This window comes from Carcharhinus amblyrhynchos, chromosome 7 (genome assembly GCF_965287045.1).
Source record: "Carcharhinus amblyrhynchos chromosome 7, sCarAmb.v2.hapA, whole genome shotgun sequence".
In the NCBI taxonomy this organism is placed as follows: domain Eukaryota; kingdom Metazoa; phylum Chordata; class Chondrichthyes; order Carcharhiniformes; family Carcharhinidae; genus Carcharhinus; species Carcharhinus amblyrhynchos.
Genome location: NC_137330.1, coordinates 113,577 through 140,327, shown reverse-complemented (window position 1 = coordinate 140,327; position 26,751 = coordinate 113,577). Strand labels below are relative to the sequence as shown.

General features: G+C 47.2%; 1 protein-coding gene across 1 annotated transcript in view; it reads left to right on the top strand.

The window, feature by feature from the left end:
• The first annotated feature begins 3,070 nt into the window (after positions 1–3,070).
• The window catches only part of LOC145344691 (uncharacterized), a 55,741-nt gene continuing 32,060 nt past the window's right edge, over positions 3,071–26,751 (top strand). Inside the window, exons 1-2 of the mRNA XM_080191797.1 lie at positions 3,071–3,305; positions 18,308–18,925. Of these exons, the coding sequence (XP_080047923.1) occupies positions 3,256–3,305; positions 18,308–18,925 (668 nt within the window). The 5' untranslated portion in view covers positions 3,071–3,255. The remainder of the gene's footprint in view (positions 3,306–18,307; positions 18,926–26,751) is intronic.

The following is a 26,751-nucleotide window of genomic DNA, read 5'->3' as shown; positions in this document are numbered from 1 at the left end:
TACTCTCTCCCTTGTTACTCTTTTGCCCTTTATGTATTTGTAGAAGCTCTTTGGATTCTCCTTTGCCTTATATGCCAAAATAATCTCATGTCCCATTTTTGCCCTCCTGATTTCCCTCTTAACTCAATTCCTACACCCCTTATACTCTTCAAGGGATTCAGTTGATCCCAGCTGCCTATGCACGTCATGTGCTTCTTGCTTCTTCTTGACCAGGGCCTCAATATCCTGAGTCATCCAGTGTCCCCTACTTCTGCCAGCCTTGCCCTTCACTCTAGAGAAATTGGCTTACCCTGAACCCTGGTTAACACACTTTTGAAAGCCTCCCAATTACCAGATGTCCCTTTGCCTTCCCACAGACTCCCCCAGTTAACTTTTGAAAGTTCCTGTCTGATACCATCAAAATTGGTCTTGCTTAAATTTAGAAATTTAATTTTTGGGCCAGACCTATCATTCTCCACAGCTATCTTAAGACTAATGGAATTATGGTCACTGGTAACAAACTAATCCCTCACTAATCTATCACCTGACCTTTCTTATTTCCCAAGAGAAGGTCATGCTTTGCCCCTGTTTTATCAGGCAACACACATACTGAATGAGAAATTCCTCCTGAATACACTCAAAAAATTTGTCTCCATCCAAAACTCTAATACTATGGCTGTCCCAGTCAATGTTGGGAAAGTTAAAATATCTCCAGTTTTAGTACTTATCAGACTGCTCCCTCCCCGGGGTTAGTATTTATTAGACTGCTCCCTCCCTGGGGTTAGTATTTATTAGACTGCTCCCTCCCCGGGGTTAGTATTTATTAGAATGCTCCCTCCCCGGAGTTAGTATTTATTAGACTGCTCCCTCCCCGGAGTTAGTATTTATTAGACTGCTCCCTCCCCGGGGTTAGTATTTACTAGACTGCTCCCTCCCCGGGGTTAGTATTTATTAGACTGCTCCCTCCCCGGGGTTAGTATTTATTAGACTGCTCCCTCCCCGGGGTTAGTATTTATTAGACTGCTCCCTCCCCGGGGTTAGTATTTACTAGACTGCTCCCTGCCCGGGGTTAGTATTTATTAGAATGCTCCCTCCCCGGGGTTAGTATTTATTAGACTGCTCCCTGCCCAGGGTTAGTATTTATTAGAATGCTCCCTCCCCGGGGTTAGTATTTATTAGACTGCTCCCTCCCCGGGGTTAGTATTTACTAGACTGCTCCCTCCCCGGGGTTAGTATTTATTAGACTGCTCCCTCCCCGGGGTTAGTATTTATTAGACTGCTCCCTCCCCGGGGTTAGTATTTATTAGACTGCTCCCTGCCCGGGGTTAGTATTTATTAGACTGCTCCCTCCCCGGGGTTAGTATTTATTAGACTGCTCCCTGCCCGGGGTTAGTATTTATTAGACTGCCCCCTCCGAGGGGTTAGTGTTTATTAGATTGCTCCCTCTCCGGCATTAGTATTTATTAGACTGCTCCCTCCCCAGGGTTAGTATTTATTAGACTGCTCCCTCTCCAGTTTTATTATGTACTAGATTGTTCCCTGCCTAGGTTTAGTATTTATTAGCTTGCTCCCTTTCCTGGGTTTGTATTTATTAGGTTGCTCCCTTCCTGGGTTTAGTCTTGTTTGGATTGCTCTGTCCCCAGGGTTAGTATTTATTTGATTGCTCCCTCTCCCATATTAGTATTTATTAGGTTCCCCAGGGTCAGTATTTGTTGGATTGCTTCCTCCTCTGGGTTAGTAGTTATTCGATTTCTGCCTCCCTATGGTTTGTAGTTATTGGATTCGTTTTGCCATGAACAGAATACTGGTTAGCAGATAGGAAGGAAAGATGTGGCATAAATGGGTTTTTTTGGGACTGGCAATCAGTAACTAGTGGAGTTCCTCAGGAAACTGTGCCAGGATCCCAATTGTTCACATTAGATATTAATGATTTGGAAGCAGGAAATGAATGTATTATCTCCAAGTTTACAGATGATACAAAGTTGGGTGGGAGGGTGAGCTGTGAGGAGGATGCGGAGATGCTTCAGTGTGATTTGGACATGGCAGATGCAGCATAATATGGATAAATGTGAGTTATCCAGTTTGGTAGATGATTACTTCACAGATTATTCCTTGAATTGGTGTAAATTGAGAGAGGTGGATACTCAGCAAGGACTTTGAGTCTTCATGTATCAATCACTGAAAGTAAGTGCACAGGTACAGCAGGCAGTAAAGAAGGCAAATGGTATGTTGACCTTCATTGCAAGAGGATCTGAGTATAGGGATAGAGATGTTTTGCTGCATTGTAGAGGCATTGGTGAAGCTACACCTGGAGTAGTGTGTTCAGTTTTAATGTCGTTATCTGAGGAAGGATGTTTTTGCTATAGAGGGAGTACAGCGAAGGTTTACCAGGCTGATTCCTGGGATGGGCGGTCTGTCATATGAGGAGAGACTGAGTCGGTTAGGATTATATTCACTGGAGTTTAGAAGAGTGAGAGGGGATCTGATAGAAACTTATAAAATTCTAACAGGGTTAGACAGGGTAGATTCAGAAAGAATGTTCCTGATGGTGGGGGGAGTCTAGAACTAGGGCTCATAGTCTGAGGATAAGGGGTAAACCTTTTAGAACTGAGGTGAGGAGAAATTTCTTCACCCAGCAGGTGGTGAATGTGTGGAATTCACTTCTGCAGAATGTAGTTGAGGCCAAAACATTAAGAGATTTCAAGAAGAAATTAGATATTGCTCTTGGGGCTAAAGAGACCGAGGGTATGGGGGGAGGAGGAGAATCAGGATATTGAATTCGATGAGCATCTATGATCAAAATGAATGGGAGAGCAGGCTGGAAGGGCCGAATGGCCTCCTATTGCTTCTAGTTTGTATGTATGTTTCTATGTATTAGCCCCTCCCCAGGATTAGTATTGTTTGGATGACCAACCTCCTCCTCCTCCTACTTTGCTGGGCGGCGGATGAATGGCAGCCATCGCTACCCAGTTACCCCCGCGGCCGGGAAAACGGCCCGGGAGCGGCAGCGGGCCGGCGGGTGCGGCGCATGCGTGGCTCGGGGATGGCGGAGGCCCCGCCTCCTGCCTCGGGTCGCGCTGCATGCCGGGAAGGAGTTGCGCCAGGCTCCCCGGGAGCAGCAGAGGGAAAATGTCCCGAGTGTAGGAGCTGTGCGCCGCCTGCAGTACCTCAGTGCTCACCTCCCCCCCGCCCCAAAACCAGCACTTTCACCCCCTTACACACCCCCATGCAAAAAGCAGCAGCGTGCACCCCGCAGATTGCAGCCAAAGGTCGCCGATGCATCGGCTGGAGGTGCAGGGCTGGGCCTGGGAGGCCCCTCCGAGAGTGTGAGTAATCTGTAAAAAAGGGGAGGGTCATTCCTCAGAGGGGAGGGGAGGAGAGGGGAGGGGAGGGCGGCCCAGGCTCCTTTACCCCCACCTTCCCCCGCCCCCCTCACCGCGTTCTTGTAATTGCAACACTCTTTATTACACATACACTCCCCACAACTCCTTAGGATAACCTTTGTGAGATTGCTCCCTCCCCGGGGTTAGTATTTGTGAGATTGCTCCCTCCCCGGGGTTAGTATTTATTAGAATGCTCCCTCCCCGGGGTTAGTATTTATTAGACTGCTCCCTCCCCGGGGTTAGTATTTATTAGACTGCTCCCTCCCCGGGGTTAGTATTTATTAGACTGCTCCCTCCCCGGGGTTAGTATTTATTAGACTGCTCCCTGCCCGGGGTTAGTATTTATTAGACTGCTCCCTCCCCGGGGTTAGTATTTATTAGACTGCTCCCTCCCCGGGGTTAGTATTTATTAGACTGCTCCCTGCCCGGGGTTAGTATTTATTAGACTGCTCCCTGCCCGGGGTTAGTATTTATTAGACTGCTTCCTCCCCGGGGTTAGTATTTATTAGACTGCTCCCTCCCCGGGGTTAGTATTTATTAGACTGCTTCCTCCCCGGGGTTAGTATTTATTAGACTGCTCCCTCCCCGGGGTTAGTATTTATTAGACTGCTCCCTGCCCGGGGTTAGTATTTATTAGACTGCTCCCTGCCCGGGGTTAGTATTTATTAGACTGCTCCCTCCCCGGGGTTAGTATTTACTAGACTGCTCCCTGCCCGGGGTTAGTATTTATTAGACTGCTCCCTCCCCGGGGTTAGTATTTATTAGACTGCTCCCTCCCCGGGGTTAGTATTTATTAGACTGCTCCCTCCCCGGGGTTAGTATTTATTAGACTGCTCCCTCCCCGGGGTTAGTATTTATTAGACTGCTCCCTCCCCGGGGTTAGTATTTATTAGACTGCTCCCTCCCCGGGGTTAGTATTTATTAGACTGCTCCCTCCCCGGGGTTAGTATTTATTAGACTGCTCCCTCCCCGGGGTTAGTATTTAGTAGACTGCTCCCTCCCCGGGGTTAGTATTTATTAGACTGCTCCCTCCCCGGGGTTAGTATTTATTAGACTGCTCCCTCCCCGGGGTTAGTATTTATTAGACTGCTCCCTCCCCGGGGTTAGTATTTATTAGACTGCTCCCTCCCCGGGGTTAGTATTTATTAGACTGCTCCCTCCCCGGGGTTAGTATTTATTAGACTGTCCCCTGCCCGGGGTTAGTATTTATTAGACTGCCCCCTCCCCGGGGTTAGTATTTATTAGACTGCCCCCTGCCCGGGGTTAGTATTTATTAGACTGCTCCCTGCCCGAGGTTAGTATTTATTAGACTGCCCCCTGCCCGGGGTTAGTATTTATTAGACTGCCCCCTGCCCGGGGTTAGTATTTATTAGACTGCCCCCTGCCCGGGGTTAGTATTTATTAGACTGCCCCCTGCCCGGGGTTAGTATTTATTAGACTGCCCCCTGCCCGGGGTTAGTATTTATTAGACTGCCCCCTGCCCGGGGTTAGTATTTATTAGACTGCCCCCTGCCCGGGGTTAGTATTTATTAGACTGCTCCCTGCCCGGGGTTAGTATTTATTAGACTGCTCCCTGCCCGGGGTTAGTATTTATTAGACTGCTCCCTGCCCGGGGTTAGTATTTATTAGACTGCTCCCTGCCCGGGGTTAGTATTTATTAGACTGCTCCCTGCCCGGGGTTAGTATTTATTAGACTGCTCCCTGCCCGGGGTTAGTATTTATTAGACTGCTCCCTGCCCGGGGTTAGTATTTATTAGACTGCTCCCTGCCCGGGGTTAGTATTTATTAGACTGCTCCCTGCCCGGGGTTAGTATTTATTAGACTGCTCCCTGCCCGGGGTTAGTATTTATTAGACTGCTCCCTGCCCGGGGTTAGTATTTATTAGACTGCTCCCTGCCCGGGGTTAGTATTTATTAGACTGCTCCCTGCCCGGGGTTAGTATTTATTAGACTGCTCCCTGCCCGGGGTTAGTATTTATTAGACTGCTCCCTGCCCGGGGTTAGTATTTATTAGACTGCTCCCTGCCCGGGGTTAGTATTTATTAGACTGCTCCCTGCCCGGGGTTAGTATTTATTGGGCTGCCCCCTCACTGGGGGTGGGATTTAGTTCATGCAGAGAGAGACTGGGAGTGTTTGGGATGGGCTGTCTTTCGAACAGAGTTGGTTCAGGGAGAGATTGAATTGAGGCATTCAAAACTGGGGAAGTTGTTTGCAATGGGAGTGAATAAGGAGAAACTGTGGCCCAATGATTGGATTGCGGGGACCGGGGGCACAGTTTCAAGGCCGTTAGGGAAAGGACTGGTGGGGTGTTTGTGGGTGGTTAGGGGATAAGGTAATATTCATTTCTTCTGACATGGTGACACTTTCAAGACTTATTGGGAAAGTAGTGTGATTGATTGGGTCACTTGCCACAATTGCTAGCAGAGGCACGATGTGCTGAATGGTTCCTCCCATTGCTGTACCATCATCAAACAGATACTGTACCCCAAACCCATTTTGAACAGTGAGGGGCATTGGCAACACGGGAAATTCAAAGTACAGAAATGATATCTAGGAACAGAAATGAATGAAATGGTGTAATTTCAAAGCGGTGGTTGAGCAGTGGATTCCAGTTTATGCACACAAATCATTAGAGATGCTGGAAATTGATTGGATGTTTTGGTTTTATTAATGGAGGAAGAATGCCTGAAATGAAGGTGGTCCTGATAAACCCTTTGTGAAACTCTTTTTTCTCGCCACCTGTCGTTCCTGTGTAACAGGCCCAAGGAGCTGAATGGGCTTCCTCCTGTTCCTGTGTAACAGGCTCGAGGGGCTGAATGGGCTTCTTCCAAAATTCTTTGCACTCTGGACTGGTTCCTCCAGATTGGAGAGTGGCTAATGTAAGTCTGCTATTCAAAAAGGGAGGTAGAGAGAAAACAGGGAACTACAGACCAGTGAGCCTAATGTCAGTACTGGGAAAGTTGCAAGAATCCATTATCAAGGATTTCACAACTCAGCATTTGGAAGGCAGTGGGATAATCAGACAAAGTCAGCATGGATTTATACAAGGGAAATCATGCTTGACAAATGTATTGGAATTCTTTGAGACTGTAACTACTAGAGTTGACCGAGGAGAACCAGTGGATATGGTTTATTTAGACTTTCAGAAGGCTTTCGGCAAGATTTCACACACAGACTACCATGTAAAGTTAAAGCACATGGGATTGCAGGAGATGTCTTGAGATAGATAGAAAGCTGGTTAGCAGATAGGAAGCAAAGAGTTATCATAAATAGGTCCTTTTCCTCAGTGACTTAGTGGGGTCCCGCAGGGATCTGCTCTAGAACCCCAACTGTTCACATTGTATATTTATGATTTGGAAGAGGGAACAGCAGGTGGTAAAGAAGGCAAATCATATGTTGGCCTTCATAGCGAGGGGATTTGAATATAGGGATAGGGATATTTTGCTGCAATTTATAGAGGTGTTGGTGAGGCCACACCTGGAGTACTGTGTGCAGTTTTGGTGCCCTGAGGATTATAGAATTATATTCATTGGAGTTTAGAAGAGTGAGTGGATCACATAGAAACGTATGAAATTCTAACAGAGTTATGCTGGGTAGATTCAGAATGTTCCCGATGGTGGAGGAATCCAGAACTAGGGCTCATAGTTTGAGGATAAGGGGTAAACCTTTTAGAACTGAGATGAAGAGAAATTTCTTCACCCAGAGGGTGGTGAATGTGTGGAATTCATGACCACAGAAAGTAGTTGAGGCCAAAACGTTGTGAGATTTCAAGAAGAAATTAGATTTCGCTCTTGGGCTAAAGGGATTGAGGAATATTGGGGGGGAAGGGGGATCAGGATATTGAATTTGATGATCAGCCATGATCAAAATGAATGGTGGGGTAGGCTTGAAGGGCCAAATGGCCGCCTCCTGCTTCTAGTTTGTGTTTCTATGATAGGCACTTGAACTGGCATAACATTCAAGCCTCTGGTCAAATGCTGGAAAGTAGGTTTAGTGTAGCACAGTGATTAGCACTGCTGCTTCACAGTTCTAGGGACCTGGGTTCGATTCCCGGCTTGGGTCACTGTGTGGAGTTTGCATATTCTCCTCATGTCTGCACAAAAAAACACTTCAATCACCTTCACCACAGGGAACCATCCGGGTGCTTCGGTTTCCTCCCACAGTCCAAAGATGTGTGGGTTAGGTTGATTAGCCATGTCATAAAATTGTCCCTTAGTGTCCTGAGATGCGTAGGTTAGAAGGATTAGTGGGTAAAATATGTAGGGATATGGGGGTAGAGCCTGGGTGGGATTGTGTTCGGTGCAGACTCAATGGGCTGAAGGGCCTCTTTCTGCACTGTAGGGTTCTTTGATTCCATGATTGTAGATGTAGTATAATGTCTTACTGTAGCTTCTATCTTCTATGTTTCAGTGTTTCCTGTCTCTGTGTAACAGGCTCGAGGGGCTGAATGGCCTCCTCCTGTTCCTGTGTAGCAGGCTCAAGGGGCTGGTTGGGGCTGCCTCCTGTTGCTGTGTAACAGGCTTGAGGGACTGAATGGCCTCCTCCTGTTCCTGTGTGCAATAATACAGGAAATTGGACTGGAAAAGAACGGCTCTTAACTCCCACGTGAAGTATTGTAATTATCACTCAGACTACCCCCTGCCCCCAGCCTCATTTCTAAATATTGGTATGGTCTTGTCAGGGTCACTGAACGCCTATTTCATGCAGAGTGCCAGGAGCCACTGCAGGGTGTTGCCCTTGGTGGCAACTTCTGACTGAGTGTCTGGCGCCTCAGTCTCCATATCTGAGCTGGGATTGTCAATGTCCCAAAGTCTGGCTCTTGTGGTTTTGGTGGATGGACTGTCCTGTCCACAATCTGGTGCAAAGGATAGTGATGGTGGAGCATCTGTAGAACCCACTGCCTCCAGGGATGGTGCCCTGTGGTGAAGGTGATTGAAGTGTTTTTTTTGCAGGTTTTCTCCCTGGTTTGCACCAACGATGACACTGGTCCAGTTTTTTAGGGTAACTCCCAAAGAGTCATTGCCAAAGTTCTTCACATGGGCCATATCTCCCAGTTTGAAAGCTCTATCTGGTCTCTGACCATTGTGATCCCTTCTCTGGGCTTCTCGTTTTAACTCAACGTTGCTGGCCAAATTTTGGAATGCAGGCTAAAAGCTTCGACCTATTAGCTATTCCTGTAGATGTATGTGGCGCAGACCTACAGTTGAAGAGAAAACATGCAAGCTTTGAAACCTTGCAAGGGTTTCAAAACCCAAAAGTGCTGAATTAGTGGGAAAACTGTTGGAGATCACAACTGTTTTCTCAGTTCAACTTCAGACCTGAATCTCATTAAAAACAGTGGTTGGGGTGCATGCGCAATGGACCCAATCTGTCATACTCCCCACTTGTTGCCAGCTCAGTCGCTGGCCAGCCCAGGACCCCTGCAGTGTTGCCCTTCCAGACACGGACACACACACACACACACACACCCTCCCCCCACCTCCAAAGGCCTGATCGCAGCTCGCACAGTATTCCTGGGCCAGCCCTGACCACCCACTCCTGCCCTGGATCGCCCTGATGTTCACACCACCCTCGCCAGCAGTGGTGATACGCCCCTCACCCCGGTAGCCTCCCCTTGTCTGCCTCAATTGCTGCCTTCCCTCCATCTCAGACCGATCCCAATGCAGAGTGGCAGTGGGACCCCTCCCACACCCACCGATCATCCCTAGGCCCTGCCCACAGAAAGCCATGGCCTCTTGGCACTGCCTGATGCCTGCTGGGCATGGGCACTTTGCCTCTTAAGCAGTGCCAGGGTGTCCATGCCCAGGGAGCGCCACCCTCCTGCTGGCCAACCCCCGAAGGCCTCGATTGCCTCCCCCTTCAGTCTGGCGGGGTCTCCCGCTAGTTCCCTGAACGTGGGGAGCTAGTCTGTACCCCGCTGTGATGAAGTACTCCCGGCGAAGTGGGAGATTTTATCGGGACCAATAAGTTCCCGATAATGAAATGCAAAGTACATTGAAAAAAGATTCCAGTCACCTACCGGTTCTTCTCCGGTTTCCAGTGCAATCTGGACTCTGATTGTTCTTCAGCTATAGGAAATGCTCATGCATTCCTAACGTATGTACAAATCCCAGAAAGAGGCCACCAGCACGCATCTTCACGCAAGGATATTTTGGCCTTGGAGGGAGTGCAGAGGAGGTTTACTAGCCTGATACCAGAGTTGAGGGGGTTGAGCTATGAGGAGAGGCTGAATAAACTAGGCTTGTACTTGTTAGAGTTTAGAAGAATGAGGGGAGATCTCATTGAGACATATAAGATGATGAATGGGATGGATAGGATAGAGGTGGAGAGGCTCTTGCCGCTCAGAAAGGATAGTAGGACTAGAGGGCACAGCCTCAAGATAAAGGGGGGTGCGGTTTAGAACGGAGTCGAGGAGGAACTTCTTCACTCAAAGGGTGGTGAATCTCTGGAATTCTCTGCCCGTTGAAGTGGTGGAGGCTGCCTTGCTAAATATTTTTAAGATGCGGATTGATAGGTTTTTGATAGGCGAGGGGATTAAGGGTTATGGGGAGAGGGCGGGAATGTGGAACTGAGACACGACAGATCGGCCATGATCTTATTGAATGGCGGGGCAGGCTCGAAGGGCTAGATGGCCTACTCCTCCTATTTCTTATGTTCTTATCTCCCAGCACAGCCCAGCAGAAAAGTTGCAAGTCGCAATAGGTGAATCGCCTCGCCCCCATCTCTCCAAATATCAGGAAATGAGTACAGAGGATGGCAATCTTCTTGTAGGGAGCCCAGGTAATTATCTCGCCTGAGACCAGCAACTAATCCTTCAAGAATGGCACAGTGGCCACCCAGGAATTTCTGAGATGGAAATGCTCGTGATGAGCCAGGTCTTGTGGCCTAGCACAGACAGTGACATCGAAAAGCTTCTCAAGCCATGCGTGCAGTTTGTTTCTTCATGCCACTTTTGAATGTTTGGACCACCCACTCGACCAGGCCGATTGAGAATGGGTAGAAAGATGCTGTGTGGAAGTGCTTCAGACCTGTGTGAAAGTCTGAAACTTCCAATTGGTAAATGTGGTCCGTCATCTGTCACAAGAACCTCAGGCAGACCATCTGTGTGAAAAGTTTGACAGAGTTTCTCGATGGCATTGTGAGAGTATGCCAATCCATTTTGAATGGACGTTGATGAAGATTAAAAATATGGAGTCATCAATGCCCCTGGGCAGTCAGCATGTACTCACACTCGTCACTCTCACCATTCCCAAGGGTGCAATCAGGCTGCTGTTGGGGCCTTCTGGTTTTTCTGGCAGGTTTTGTGGAAGCTTTGGAGAGGGTACAGAAAAGATTTACCAGGATGTTGCCTGGTACGGAGGGCATTACCTATGAGGAGAGGTTGGAGAAACTGGGTTTGTTCTCGCTGGAATGACGGAGGTTGAGGGGAGTCCTGATAGAAGTCTACAAGATTATGAATGTCATGGACAGACTGGATAGTCAGAAGCTTTTTCCCAGGGTGGAAGATTCAGTTACCAGGGGGCACAGGTTTAAGGTGCGAGGGGCAAGGTTTAAAGGAGATGTACGGGCAGACTTTTTACACAGATGGTGGTGGGTGCCTGAAACCCGCTGCCAGGGGAGGTAGTGGAAATGGATCTGATAGTGACTTTTAAGGGGCTTCTTGACTCGTCTATTCATCTATTTGTTTAGAAGCGTATGATCCCCAGAGGGATACAGGGTTCAGATGGGCAGCATGGTGCATGTTTGGAGGTCAGAAGGGCCTGTTCCTGTTCTTTGTTTTGCATGGCTTGAGAAGCTTTCCGATATCACTGTCTGTGCTAGGCCACGAGACCCGGCTCATCACGAGTATTTCCATCTCAGAAATTCCTGGGTGGCCATTGTGCCATTCTTGAAGGATTAGTTGCTGGTCTCAGGTGGGATAATTACCTGGGCTCCCTACAAGATGATTGCCATCCTCTGTACTCAATACCTGATGTTTGGAGAGAAAAGGTTTCAGGGCCTCCGGAGAATGTCTTTGTGATCCACCGCTTAGGATGATGTAATGTAGTTTCGCCAACGTGGGGTCCTTTTGAGTTCTTGTTCAGATCTGTTTGGTGGATACTGGCAGTGTACAGTTCAGAATCATTACAACTTTACTCGTCTTCAGAGGAGAAGATAAGCTGGTGGGTAGCAGCAGGTGGCTCAAGGCATCCATTTTGGCTATTTGCCTTCCTGACAATGTTGTAAGATCTATTCGGAGGCACCTAATAGCAGTGTCCAGAATTGGACCCTGACTGATGTGATGAGAGGAATCACCTTGGGGTTGTGCTCGGACCCCAACTGTTTACATTATATATTAATGATTTGGAAGAGGAAACTGAATGTGTTATCTCCAAATTTGGAGATGATACAAAAGTTGGGTGAGAGGGTGAGCTGTGAGGAGGATGCAGAGATGGTCAGTGTGATTTGGACAGGCTGAGTGTGTGGGTATCTGCATGGCAGATGCAGTATAATGTGGATAAATATGAGGTTATCCACTGGTACCAATAAAAGGAAGACATTATTATTTGAATGGGTGTAAATTGAGAAAGGTGGGTACTCAGCAAGACCTTGGAATCCTTGTGCATCAGTCACAAAGTAAGAACATAAGAAACAGGAGCAGGAGTAGGCCATCTAGCCCTCCGAGCCTGCCCCGCCATTCAGTAAGATCATGGCTGATCTGAAGTGGATCAGTTCCACTTTCCCGCTTTCTCCCCATAACCCTTAATTCCCTTGTCTGTCACAAATCTATCTACCCGTGACTTAAATATATTTAGCGAGGTAGCGTCCACCACTTCAACGGGCAAGAGAATTCCAGAGATTCACCACCCTTTGAGTGAAGAAGTTCGTCCTCAACTCTGATCTAAACTGCCCCGCCCCCCCCAATCTTGAGGCTGTGCCCTCTAGTCCTGCTATCCTTTCTAAGCAGGAAGAATCTCTCTACCTCTACCCTATCCATCCCTTTCATTATCTTATATGTCTCTATAAGATTCCCTCTCATCCTTCTAAACTCCAACGAGTACAGACCCAGTCTATTTAGTCTCTCTTCATAGTCCAACCCCCTCATCTCCGGTATCAGCCTAGTGAACCTCCTCTGCACTCCCTCCAAGGCCAAAATATCCTTGCGCAAGTGCGGCGACCAAAACTGCACACAGTACTCCAGCTGCGGCCTCACCAGTGCCCTGTACAGTTGCAGCAAGACCTCCCTGCTTTTATATTCTATCCCCCTCGCTATAAAGGCCAGCACTCCGTTCGCCTTCTTGATCACTTGCTGCACCTGTAGACTGGGTTTTTGCGACTCATGCACAGGGACCCCCAGGTCCCTCTGCACCGTTGCATGCTGCAGCTTTTCACCCTTTAAATAGTAATCCCTCCTACTATTATTCCTGCCAAAGTGGATAACCTTACACTTGCTAACATTGTACTCCATCTGCCAGGTCCTTGCCCACTCGCTCAGCCTATCCAGATCCCTCTGCAGACTTTCCACACCCTCCGCGCAATTTGCTTTTCCACTCATCTTCGTGTCATCAGCAAATTTCGTCACCCTACACTCAGCCCCGTCCTATATAAATGGTAAATAGCTGAGGCCCCAGCACCGATCCCTGCGGCACTCCACTAGTTACCAACTGCCAACCAGAATAGCACCCATTGATACCAACTCTCTGCTTCCTATTAGACAACCAGTCCTCTATCCACGCTAACACCTTACCCCCAACTGCGTGCACCCTAACCTTCTGAAGCAACCTTTTGTGCGGCACCTTATCAAATGCCTTTTGAAAATCTAGAAACATCACAAGTGCGCAGGTACAGCAGGCAGTAAAGAAGGGAAATGGTATGTTAGCCTTCATAACGAGAGGATTTGAGTATAGGGATAGGAGGGTTAGACAGGATAGATTCAGAAAGAATGTTTCCAATGGCAGGGGAGTCCAGAACTAGGGGTCATAGTTTGAGGATAAGGGGTAAACCTTATAACTGAGGTGAGGAGAAATTTCTTCACCCAGAGGGTGGAGAATGTGTGGAATTCACTCCCACAGAAAGTAGTTGAGGCCAAAATGTTGTGAGATTTCAAGAAGAAATTAGATTTTGCTCTTGGGCTAAAGGGACCAAGGGATATGGGAGGAAGGGAGGGAATCAGGCTATTGGATTTGATAAGCAGCCATGATCAAGATGAATGGTGGAGTCGGCTCGAAGGGCTGAATGGCCTCCTCCTGCTACTAGTTTCTATGTCTGGATGGACTCTAGGACTACAAGTGCAGCATGAATGTGCTCAGTCCTCACTATATTGTGGAGAGACTTCCCGTCTAGTTCAGGTACCTTCCAGCCCCAACTCCAGTTGCCCTTTCTTGGCAGTAAATGGGAGTAATTATCTGCTGAGACCCTAGTTCTGCAGGCTGACGATATTACCACCGATAGACTCTTGGAGCTCCTGGGTCCCCTTTCTTGCATTTTTGTGGGAAAGGGCAAGTTCTTTGGCTTTCATGAAGTCCAGAGTTGATTCAGTTAGTAACTTCCTTTGGATTGTTATATTATTAATTCTACATTCTGAATGATCCCTTAACATTTCTGGAACTGCTGACCCTTACTTGCAGTGTTCCACCAATTTCCACAGTCTTGTCAAGAACTCAGTGACTGGTACCCCCTGTGTTAAACCTCTTGCATTGCAATATAAATGACGGTTAAGGGTGGAATGGGTTGAAGCCATCTTTACCAGGTCGTCAAAAGATTTTGAATCCTGGGTACCCTAACCATAATTCTGAATGGACCAATGGGGATTTTTCAGAAGCCAGATATTGAGCTGAACTTCAGCTAATACAAAGACTCATGACAAAGCAGCCTCGTGCAAGCTGTTTCCTTATTGACCAGTGTACGCTGGGAGAAAAAGGTTAAGTGATGCAATCATTCTCTGAAGTTACAACACAGTGGTAATACAATTATATAACTTCCAAAAGACATTTTACCCCACTTTCTGGCTCATTGTGAGCCAATCATCATTAGTAAATGTCATATACAAAGAACAGAGAACAGCACAGGAACAGGCCCTTGGGCACTCTAAGCCTGCATCAATCACACAGAACATTACAGCACAGTACAGGCCCTTTGGCCCTCAATGTTGTGCCGAGCTACATCCAATCCTAAAATCAAGCTATCCCAGTCCCTATAATGCTGGTGTGCTCCATGTGCCTATCCAATAACCGTTTGAAAGTTCCTAAAGTGTCTGACTCCACTAGTCATGATGTGGATGTGCCGGCGTTGGACTGGGGTGAACACAGTAAAAAGTCTGACAACATCAGATTTAAGTCCAACCGATTTATTTGATAATACACTCACTAGCTTTCGGGTTAGTCCCTTCATCAGGTCACCTGACGAAGGGACTAACCCCGAAAGCTGGTAAGTGTACTATCAAATAAATCGGTTGGACTTAAATCTGATGTTGTCAGACTTTTTACTGTGTCAACTCCACTATCACAGCCGGCAGTCTATTCCATACCCCAACCACACCCTGAGTAAAGAATCTACCTCGGACATCCCTCCTATGTCTCCCACCATGAACCTTACAGTTATGCCCCCTAGTAACAGCTACATCCACCCGAGGAAATAGTCTCTGCATGTCCACTCTATCTATCCCCCTCATCATCTTATAAACCTCTTAAGTCGCATCTCATCCTCCTCCACTCTAAAGAGAAAAGCCCCAGCTCCCTCAACCTTTCCTCATAAGACCTACCCTCCAAACCAGGCAGCATCCTGGTAAATCTCCTCTGCACTCTCTCCGATGTTTCCACATCCTTCTTATAGTGAGGTGACCAGAACTGAACACAATGTTCCAAATGTGGTCTCACCAACATCCGGTATAGTTGCAGCATAACCCCACGGTTCTTAAACTCAAACCCCCTGTTAATAAACGCTAACACACTATAAGCCTTCTTCACTGCTCTATCCATTGAGTAGCAACTTTCAGAGATCTGTGGATATGAACCCCAAAACCTCTCTGTTCCTCCACATTCCTAAGAATCCTCCGCTGACCCTGTAATCTGCATTCAATCAGGGTTAAACTCTATCTGCCACTTTATGGCCCAGCTCTGCATCCTATCAATGTCTCTTTGCAGCCTACAAGAGCCCTCCACCTCGTTCACTACTCCACCAATCTTGGTGTCGTCAGCAAATTTACTGACCCACCCTTCAGCCCCTTCTTCCAAGTCATTGATAAAAATCGCAAATAGCAGAAACCCAGCACTGATCCCTGTGGTACACCGCTGGTGACTGGTCTCCAGTCTGAAAATTTTCCTTCCACCACCACCACCCCCTGTCTTCTGTGAGACATGATGTGGAGTTGCTGGTGTTGGACTGGGGTGAACACTGTAAGAAGTCTGACAACACCAGGTTTAAGTCCAACCGATTTATTACTATCAAATAAACCAGTTGGACTTAAACCTGGTGTTGTCAGACTTATTGTACTTTGAGACAGCCAGTTATTTATCCAGTTGGCCAAATTTCCATCCCACACATCCTTATCTTCTTCATGAGCCTACTGTGGGGACCCTTATCAAATGCCTTACTAAAATCCATGTATACAACATCAACTGCTCTACCTTCGTCCACAAAGTTAGTTACCTCCTCAAAGAATTCAGTCAAATTTGTGAGGCAGGGTTTACCCCTCACGAAACCATGCTGACTATCCCGGATTAAACTGCATCTTTCCAAATGGTCATAAATCCTATCTCTCAGGACCCTTTCTGTTAACTTACCAACCACCAAAGTAAGACTAACTGGCCTTTAATTACCAGGGTCATTCCTATTTCCTTTCTTGAAGAGAGGAACAACATTTGCCACTCTCCAGTCCTCTGGCACAATCCCCATGGACAGTGAGGACCCAAAGATCAAAGGTAAAGGCTCCGCAATCTCATCCCTTATCTCCCAAAGTATCCTAGGATGTATCCCACCTGGCCCAGGGGACTTATCCACCCTCATCTTCCCTCAGAACATCTACTTCCTCCATCCTATGTCATGATATGACAATCACCTTGTCATATCTAGAATAACTGTCCATATCCCTCTATTCCCTGCCTGTTCATGTATTTATTATGTCTTGGCCAATTGCAGATATTCTCTGATGGCATGGGAATAATAAGTTCTAGCAGTTTCTGCCTGACTTTCCCACGGCCACCTGTTGTGAACTCTTATCTAGTTTGATACTCTTTGTTCATTAAGCTGTCTGGAACCACGAGCTTGTCCTTGCTCAATGAATTCTACTTTACTGAGCTGTCTGATACCCATGCTGGTAAGAGTTATGTTCCTTTGGATTTATTATTGTAAGGAATATGTTCACTTTACTGGCCTATTTCCCATGATGCCTTAGAATCCTGTGCCATTAGCCAAGATGTATGCCTGTTCAATAATACACTTCCAGAAATACATGTTTTAATCCTCCAACTGTGGTCATATGTGTTTCTATGCAGACAGTACCTTTGTGAAATATATATAAAGCAGTCTGTGAATCTTATCCTAAGCTAATCCACTCTGTTCTAATTGTCTTTATTAGTGTTTTCAATCCCAGAGTATTTGAAGTCCTCTAACAGGGCCTCCTCCTGTTCCTGTGTAACAGGCTCGAGGGGCTGAATGGCCTCCTCCTGTTCCTGTGTAACAGGCTCGAGGGGCTGAATGGCCTCCTCCTGTTCCTGTATAACAGGTTCGAGGGGCTGAATGGCCTCCTTCTGTTCCTGTGTAACAGGCTCGAGGGGCTGAATGGCCTCCTCCTGTTCCTGTGTAACAGGCTCAAGGGGCTGAATGGCCTCCTCCTGTTCCTGTGTAACAGGCTCAAGGGGCTGAATGGCCTCCTCCTGTTCCTGTGTAACAGGCTCGAGGGGCTGAATGGCCTCCTCCTGTTCTTGTGTAACAGGCTCGAGGGGCTGAATGGCCTCCTCCTGTTCCTGTGTAACAGGCTTGAGGGGCTGAATGGCCTCCTCCTGTTCCTGTGTAACAGGCTCGAGGGGCTGAATGGCCTCCCCCTGTTCCTGTGTAACAGGCTGGTAGTGGTGGTGTGTCGGCCTCCTCGAGCCTGCAGAGTTTCTGCAGAGATATTTGCTGCATTGAATCATAGAATTCCTGCAGAGCACTTGGAGGCCATTCACCCTTCATGTTTGCACTGACTCTGACAGACCATCACACCCAGACTCTATTCTCATAACCCCATGTATTTACTCCACTAATCCCCTTAACCTCCACATCTTGAGACACTGGGGGTGAATTTAACATGGCCCATCCACCTAAGCCGTATATCTTTGGACTGTGGGAGGAAAACTGGAGCACCTGGAGGAAACCCACACAGATGTGAGAAATTGTGCAAACTGCACACAGTTACCCAAGGCTGGCACTGAATCTGTGCCCTGGAGCTGTGAGGCTACTGTATGAACTGCTGTGTCACTTCATTGGTCATAGTGTTCCAAAATTACTTAGATTCTGGAAGGGTGCTGAGGCACTGACTGTAACAAATGTAACACATTTATTCAAGATTTGAGATTTTATTTAATGAATTTAAATTCCATCAGCTACTCTAATGGGGTTTGAATCTGTCCATCCCTCGAGACCATTAGTCTTGGCCACTTGCTGACTAGAACAGTGATGTTATTGCTCCATCACTGTGTCCCCCACTAGTAAGAAGTCTCACAACGCCAGATTAAAGTCCAACAGGTTTATTTGATAATAAACTGCACTAGCTTTCGGAACGCTGTTCCTTCATCAGGGGAGTGGGGAGTTCCTCCACTAGTAGACAGGCTGGACAGCAGCTCTGCCACATTGGGAGTACTGTGTACAGTTTGGGTCTCCTCATTAGAGTGTAGATATAATTGAAGCAGTTCAGAGGGGCGATACTGAATGTTATTTCTTGTACCCGAAGCAATGGTCTCTTCACCTATTTCCTATTTGAATTTGCAGTAAAGAAGAGGAGGACGAAGCACCAACAGGTGAACCACAAGAGGCTGCCGTTTTCCCCCCAGTGGTCGAAAAGGAGGACCCTAGCCCTGGTGTTCTGCTCCCACCAGTCCCTAGGGAGGAGGGGCCGACATTGCCCGTGGACGTGGGGCAACAGGGCAGCACGGCTTCCGAGGTGAAGCCCCTGGTGTGTACCTTGTGTCACCAGGTCTTTGGCAGTGCCCAGGAGCTGGAGGGTCACATGCGAGAAGGCCATGGTCCTGAGGGCCCTGCCCACTCCTTCCAGTGTCCACTGTGTCAGCGGGCATTCCTGACTGCCACCGAACTGCGAGCTCACCGCCGCTCACACACCAAGGACCGACTCTTCCAGTGCTCTGTCTGTAAGGAGGCCTTTGGCCAGTCGGATGACTTCTTCAGCCACCAGTGCCTGGTTGGCCAGGACAAGCCCTGCCAGTGCAGTGTCTGCCACAAAACCTTCCAACGCCTCTCCTCCTTCTTGGTCCACCAGTGCTCCCGTCCCCTCCAGAAACCTTTCAAGTGTGATGTCTGTGGCAAGGGCTTTGCGCAATCCTCCAAGCTATCGGACCACCAGCGCGCACACACCGGGGAGCGGCCTTTCAGGTGAGAGGCAGAGCGGGGGAAGATGCTGGGGTCGTTTGAGGCAGGGGTCTCCTCCAGGGTTTGTGACAGTGACACAGTGACAGTGCAGGGGAGGCCATTAGGCTCATTGAGTCTGCACTGACATTTACCGATTCCTACCCCATAACCCCACATATTTACATCGGAATTAGTAGCAGAACTAGGCAAATTCAGCCCTCCAGCCTGCTCCGCCGCTCAATCACCTCATGGCTGATTTCTCCCTTCTCAAATCCACCTCATAAGAACACAAGAAATAGGAGCAGGAGTAGGCCATCTAGCCCCTCGAGCCTGCCCCGCCATTCAATAAGATCATGGCTGATCTGTCGTGGCTCAGTTCCACTTTCCCGCCCTCTCCCCATAACCCTTAATCCCCTTTCCTATCAAAAACCTATCAACCCGCGTCTTAAAAATATTTAGCGAGGCAGCCTCCACCACTTCAACGGGCAGAGAATTCCAGAGATTCACCACCCTTTGAGTGAAGAAGTTCCTCCTCAACTCCATTCTAAACCGCCCCCCCTTTATCTTGAGGCTGTGCCCTCTAGTCCTACTGCCCTTTCTGAGTGGGAAGAGCCTCTCCACCTCTATCCTATCCATCCCATTCAACATCTTATATGTCTCAATGGGATCTCTCCTCATTCTTCTAAACTCTAACGAGTACAAGCCTAGTTTATTCAGCCTCTCCTCATAGTTCAACCCCCTCAACTCCGGAATCAGCCCAGCAAACCTCCTCTGCACTCCCTCCAAGGCCAAAATATCCTTGCGTAAGTGCGGCGATCAAAACTGCACACAGTACTCCAGCTGCGGCCTCACCAATGCCCTATACAGCTGCAGCAAGACCTCCCTACTTTTATATTCACCTCACCACCTGTTCCCCATATCCCCCTTCCCCATTTCTTTATTAGAAATATATCTACCTCTCTCTTGAAACCATTCATTGATTTAGACTCCATTGTGCTATGAGGCAGCGAGTTCCACAAGTTCATAGTTTCTCCTCATCTTGGTTTTAAATCTACTGCTTTTCAACCTATACCTGTGACCTCATTCTAGATTGCCCCATAACAGAAAACATTCACTCTATTTATTCTATCAATCCTTTTTAAAATTTTATATATCTCGATCAAATCCCCTCTCTCCTAATCTCCAGCAAGTACAAGCCCAGACTGTTTAATCTCTCCTCGTACATCAACCTTTTCAGCCCCAAAATCAATCTGGTGAACCTCCTCTGAACTGCCTCCAATGCCACCATGTCCTTCCTCAAATAAGGAGACCACAACTGGACACAATATTCCAGATGTTGTCTCACCAACATCCTAAACAATTCCAACACTTCTCTACTGTTATACTCCATTTTTTTACCCCACTAATCCCCCTAATCCGCATATCTTTGGAGTGTGGGCGGAAACTGTCTGAATTGTGTCTCAGTGCTGAGCAAGTTGAAAGATGTCAGGTAAAAAATACAATTGAGAGCCAGGCTAGATATCAAAAGCTCAGAGGGGATTTCAAATAGCAAAGAACTATAACTGTAATCAGGGTCAAAGATGTCTCTGAGTGATTACAGGATATTCTTAAGAAGGAGGGTGAGCAGCCAGAGGACATTGTACATATTGGTACCAACGACATAGGTAGGATAAAGGATGAGGTCCTGAACTGTGAACGTAGAAAATTAGGCAGAGGGCTAAAGTGCAGGACGTCGAAGGTAGTAATTTCTGGACTACTGCCGGTGCCTCGTGCTAGTGAGAATAGGAATAGGACAGTTAGGCTGATGAATATGTGGCTTGAGAGCTGATGCAGGGATTTAGATTTTTGGATCATTGGGATCTCTTCTGGGGCAAGGGTGACCTGTTCAAGAGGGATGGGTTACATCTGAACCGGAGGGGCACTAACATCCCGGCAGAGAGATTTGCTAGAGCCACTCAGGAGGGTTTAAACTAGCTTGGAGTTGGTGGGGGATGGCAGGTGGAGAATTGGGACCCAAAGCACCATAGAGACAGAAGTTTGAGGACAGCATGGAAGTTAAAGAGAACATGTTTAATAGTGTCAGTAATCCTAGTACCAAACAGATCAGATAGAAGCAGGACAGAGAGCAAGGGAAGCCCAGATTTATCTGGCTTTATTTCAATGCGAGAGGCCTGATGGGCAAGGCAGATGAACTCAGGGCATTGATGGGTACGTGGGACTGGGATATTATAGCAATTACTGAAACATGTCTAAGGGAGGAACAGGACGGGCAGCTCAATGTTCCAGGGTACAGATGCTATCGGAAAGATAGAACAAGAGGTAAGAGAGGAGGGGGAGTTGCACTTTTAATTTAGGAAAGCATCACGGCTGTACTGAGAGGGGATATATTCAAGGGTTAGCCCACAGAGTCTATATGCATAGAACTGAGAAATAAGGAGGGGGGAATCACTTTGATATGATTGTACTATAGGCCCCCAAATAGCAGGAAATTGAGGAGCAAATATGTAAGGAGATTACAGATAGCTCCAAGAAAACTAGGGTAGTAATAGGGGATTTTAATTTTCCCAACGTTGACTGGGACAGCCATAGTATTAGAGGGTTGGATGGAGAGAAATTTGTTGAGTGTATTCAGGAGGAATTTCTCATTCAGTATGTGAATGGCCCGACTAGAGAGGGGGCAAAACTTGACCTCCTCTTGGGAAATAAGGAAGGGCAGGTGACAGAAGTGTTAGTGAGGGTTCACTTTGGGACCAGTGACCATAATTCCATTAGTTTTAAGATAGCTGTGGAGAATGATAGGTCTGGCCCAAAAGTTAAAATTCTAAATTGGGATAAGGTCACTTTTGATGGTATCAGGCAGGAACTTTCAGAAGTTGATTAGGGGAGTCTGTTGTCAGGCAAAGGGATGGCTGGTAAGTGGGAGGCTTTCAAAAGTGTATTAATCAGTGTTCAGGATAAGCACATTCTTCTTAGAGTAAATGGCCAGGCCGGTAGAATTAGGGAACCTTGGATGACTCAGGATATTGAGGCCCTGGTCTTAAGGAAGAAGGGTCTCTTTTGATGCTGTAAACTTCTATATAGAAGATTCAAAAACATTCCAGTAAAAGCTGTAAATAAAAAGGTGAAAGGGGGGACTTGGGTTGAATTATAATCAGTTGGTAAGCAGTACTGAACAAACTGATGGACCTGCCAGCTAGCAAGTCTCCAGATCCTATGGACTCCATCCTAGGGTTTTAAAAGAGATCTTAATGAGGTAGTAGATGCATTGGTGTTGATTTTTCAAAACTGAAAGTATTCTGGAAGGGTTCCATTAGACAAGAATGTAGCAAATATAACTCTCCTGTTCAAGAAGTGAGGGAGGAGAGAAACAGGAGACTAGAGGCCAGTTAGCTTGACATTTGTCGCATGGAAGGTATTAGAATCGATCATTTATGAAGTTATAACTGGGCACTTACAAAGACTCAAGGTAATCTGGTCTAGGAATTCTAGGAAGGATGTGATTGTACCGGAGCGGGTGTGGAGGAGATTCACCAGGATGCTGCCTGGGATGGAACATTTAAGTTACAAAGAGAGGTTGCGTGGACTTGGATTGTTTTTGTTGGAGCAGAGAAGACTGAGAGGTGACCTGATCCAGGTGTGTAAGATTATGAGGGGTATGGACAGGAGTGGATAAGGAGCAACTGATTCCTTTAGAACAAAGAACAGTACAGAACAGGAACAGACCCTTTGGCCCACCAACTGACATTTGACGCCTTTCTAAATGAAAGACCTTTTGCTTCAATGCAGTCCATCTCCCTCAATTCCCTATCTATTCATGTAACTGTCAAGCAGCCTGTTAAACATTGCTATTATATCTGCTTCTGTCATCTCCTCTAGCAGCACATTCCAGGCACTTAGCACTGCCATTTACTGTAATTGAAGGTTCAGCTACAAGGGGACATAGGTTCAAGGTGAGGGGCAGAAGGTTTGGGGGGATTTGAGGAAAAGCTTTTTTACCCAGAGGGTGGTGCGGGTCTGGAATGCGCTGCCTGAGAGAATGGTGGAGGCGGGTTACCTCACATCCTTTAAAAAGTACTTGAATGAGCACTTGGCACATCATAACATTCAGGGCTATGGGCCAAGTGCTGGTAAATGGGATTAGGTTGGAGGTCAGGTGTTCTTACATATCATTGCAGACTTGATGGGCCAAAGGGCCTCTCCTATACTGTGTGATTTTAATTGGGAAGAGTCAACATGGTTTTGTGAAAGGGGAATTGGGTGGCACAGTGGTTAGCACTGCTGCCTCACAGTGCCAGGGATCCGGGTTCGATTCCTGGCTTGGGTCACTGTATGTGTGGAGGCTGCACATTCTCCCTGTGTCTGCGTGGGTTTCCTCCCACAATCCAAAAATGGGTTGGGTGGATTGGCCGTGTTAAATTCTCCCTCAGTGTACCCAAAAAGAGCCAGAAGGTGGCGACTAGGGGATTTTCACAGTAACTTCATTGCAGTGTTAATGTAAGCCTATTTGTGACACTAATAAAACTTAAACTTAAAGTAATTTATTGGCTCTTTGATTGGATAACATGCTGTGGATAAAGGGGAAGAAAGCATTTAATAAGATGCGACAGACATCCAAGGTTAATGTGGAAAATAAAGCACTGCTGTAAAAGGGTGACATTTTTATGAAGATGTGACTGGTGTGGTAGACAGAAGGGAACAGGTGGATGTGGTGTTTTTAGATTTTCAGAAGGCGTTCGTTAAGGTGCCTCACAAAAGGTTGCTGCAGAAGATTAAGGTACACGGAGTTGGGGGTAAGCTGTTAGCGTGGATTGAGGATTGGTTGTCTAATAGGAAGCAGAGAGTTGGAATCAGTGGGTGCTTTTCTGGTTGGCAGTTGGTGACTAGTGGCGTGCCGCAGGGATCGGTGCTGGGGCCTCAACTGTTTACCATATACATAGACAACCTGGAGGAGGGGACTGAGTGTAGGGTAACAAAGTTTGCTGATGACATGAGGATGAGTGGGAAAGCAAATTGCCTGGAGGACGCAGAAAGTCTGCAGAGAAATTTGGATAGGCTGAGTGAGTGGGCGAGGACCTGGCGGATGGAGTATAACGTTGGCAAGTGTGAGGTTATCCACTTTGGAAGGAATAATAGTAAAATGGACTATTACTTAAATGGTGAAAAATTACAACATGCTACGGTGCAGAGGGACCTGGGGGTCCTTGTGCATGAGTCGCAAAAACCCAGTCTGCAGGTGCAGCAGGTGATCAAGAAGGCGAATGGAATGTTGGCCTTTATAGCGAGGGGGATAGAATATAAAAGCAGGGAGGTCTTGCTGCAACTGTACAAGGTACTGGTGAGGCTGCAACTAGAGTACTGTGTGCAATTTTGGTCCTCTTATCTGCAAAAGGATATATTGGCCTTGGAGGGAGTGCAGAGAAAGTTCACCAGGTTGATACCAGAGATGAGATTTACAAGGATGTTGTCTGGATTGGGAGGCATGCCTTAGGTTAAGGGAGCTAGGTCTCCTCTCTGGAGAGACGAAGGTTGAGAGGCGACCTGATAGAGATTTATGAAATGTTGAGAGGAATAGATAGGGTGGATTCTCGGAGGCTATTTCCCAGGGCTGAAATGGTCGCTACGAGAGGGCACAGGTTTAAGGTGCTGGGAAGCAAGTACAGAGGAGATGTTAGGGGTAAGTTTTTCACTCAGAGGGTGGTAGTGAGTGGCTCCGTCGGTGGTGGTGGAGGCGAACTCGCTGGGGTCTTTTAAAAGACTTCTGGATGAGTATATGGGATCTAATGGGATTGGGAGTTACAGATAGTTCTATGGCTTGGTAGGTATAGATGTGATTGGCGCAACTTGTGGGCCGAAGGGTCTGTTTGTGCTATAGTGTTCTATGAGGAGGTTAGCTTATGAGAAGAAACTGAGTAGATTGGGCCTGTACTCGTTGGAGTTTAGAAGGCTGAGGGGAGATTTTATAGAGACATATAAGATAATGAAGGGGTTAGACAGGCTAGAGGCAGAAAGATTATTTCCACTTAGAAAGGAAACAAGAACTAGAGGACACAGCCTCAAAATAAGGGGGGGTTGTTTAGAACAGAGTTGAGGAGGAACTTCTGTCAGAGGGTAGTGAATCTTTGGAATTCTCTGCCCATTGAAGCAGTGGAGGCTACCTCGTGGAATATGTTTAAGTCACAGGTAGATAGATTTCTGACCAATAAGGGAATTAAGGGTTATGGGGAGTAGATAGGTAAGTGGAATTGATCCACTATCAGATCAGCCATGATCTTATAGAATGGCAGGGCAGGCTCGAGGGGCTAGATGGCCTCCTCCTGCTCCTATTTCTTATGTTTAGTCTGGATAGAAGATCAGCTGTCTCTCGAAGCAGAGAGCAAATGGGCCTTTACCTGATTGGCAAGATGCAAGAGTAATGATCTCTGGATTATTCCCAGTGCCCCATACCAGTGAGGAAAGAAATAGAAAGACAGGCCAAATGAATGCTTGAGTGGTGCAGGGGCAGGAATTTAGGTTCTTCAATCACTGGGCTCTCTCCTGAGATAGAGGTGACCAATGCAAGAGGGACAGTTTGCACTTGAACTGGAGGGGGTCTGATATCCTCGCAGAGAGATTTGCTGGTGTTACACGGGAGGGTTTAAACTAGTTTGGCAGGGGGATGGGACTCTCAGCAAGAGAATGGCCAACAAGAAGTTGGGAAAATATAGTAGCTAACGAGAACAAGTCGAGTAGCCGAGGCATGGTAAAGAGTGAAGAAAGACTTCTCGTTTAAGCTACTTATTTTAATGCATGAGGCTTAACAGGTAAGGTGACGAGTTCAGAGCATGGATTGGCTCTGGGAACTGTGATATTATTGCCATAACAGAAACAAAGCAGAGAGAATGGCAGGACTGGCAGCTCAATGTTCCAGGATCCAGCTGCTCCAGACGTGACAAAGGTGCAGGTAAGCGAGGGAGGAGTTGCCATTTTGATAAGGGAGGGCATAACAACAGTCATCAGGGCGATATTCTTGGGGACTCATCAAATGAGGCCGTATGGATAGAACTTAGAAACGAGAAAGGGCTGGTCACTCTAGGACTGTAGAACATAGAACGTTACAGCGCAGAACAGGCCCTTCGGCCCTCGATGTTGCGCCGACCAATTAAGAAAAAAGCAATGACCCTCTAACCTAAACCATTCCCTTTCCATCCATAAACCTATCCACGGATCTCTTAAACACCCCCAAACTTGGCGCATCTACAACTGCAGCAGGCAGGGTATTCCACACTCTTACCACCCTCTGGGTAAAGAACCTACCTCTGACATCCGTCTTATAACTACCACCCCTTAATTTAAAGCTATGTCCCCTCGTGCTAGCTTTCTCCATCCGAGGAAAAAGGCTATCGCTGTCCACCCTATCTAAACCTCTAATCATCTTGTACATTTCAATAAGGTCTCCTCTTAGCCGCCTTCTTTCTAACGAAAACAACCTCAAATCTCTCAGCCTCTCCTCATAGGACCTTCCCTTCATACCAGGCAACATCCTGGTAAACCTCCTCTGCACCTTCTCCAAAGCCTCCACATCTTTCTTATAATGTGGGGACCAGAACTGTACACAATACTCCAAGTGCGACCGCACCAGAGTTTTGTACAGTTGCAACATGACGTTGCGGCTCCGAAATTCAATCCCCCTACCAATAAATGCCAAGACACCGTATGCCTTCCTAACAACCTTATCGACTTGATTTCCAACTTTCAGGGATCTATGCACATATACACTTAGATCCCTCTGTTCGTCAACACTATTCAGAGTCCTACCGTTAGCCCTATACTCTACACATTTGTTATTCCTGCCAAAGTGAATTACCTCACAC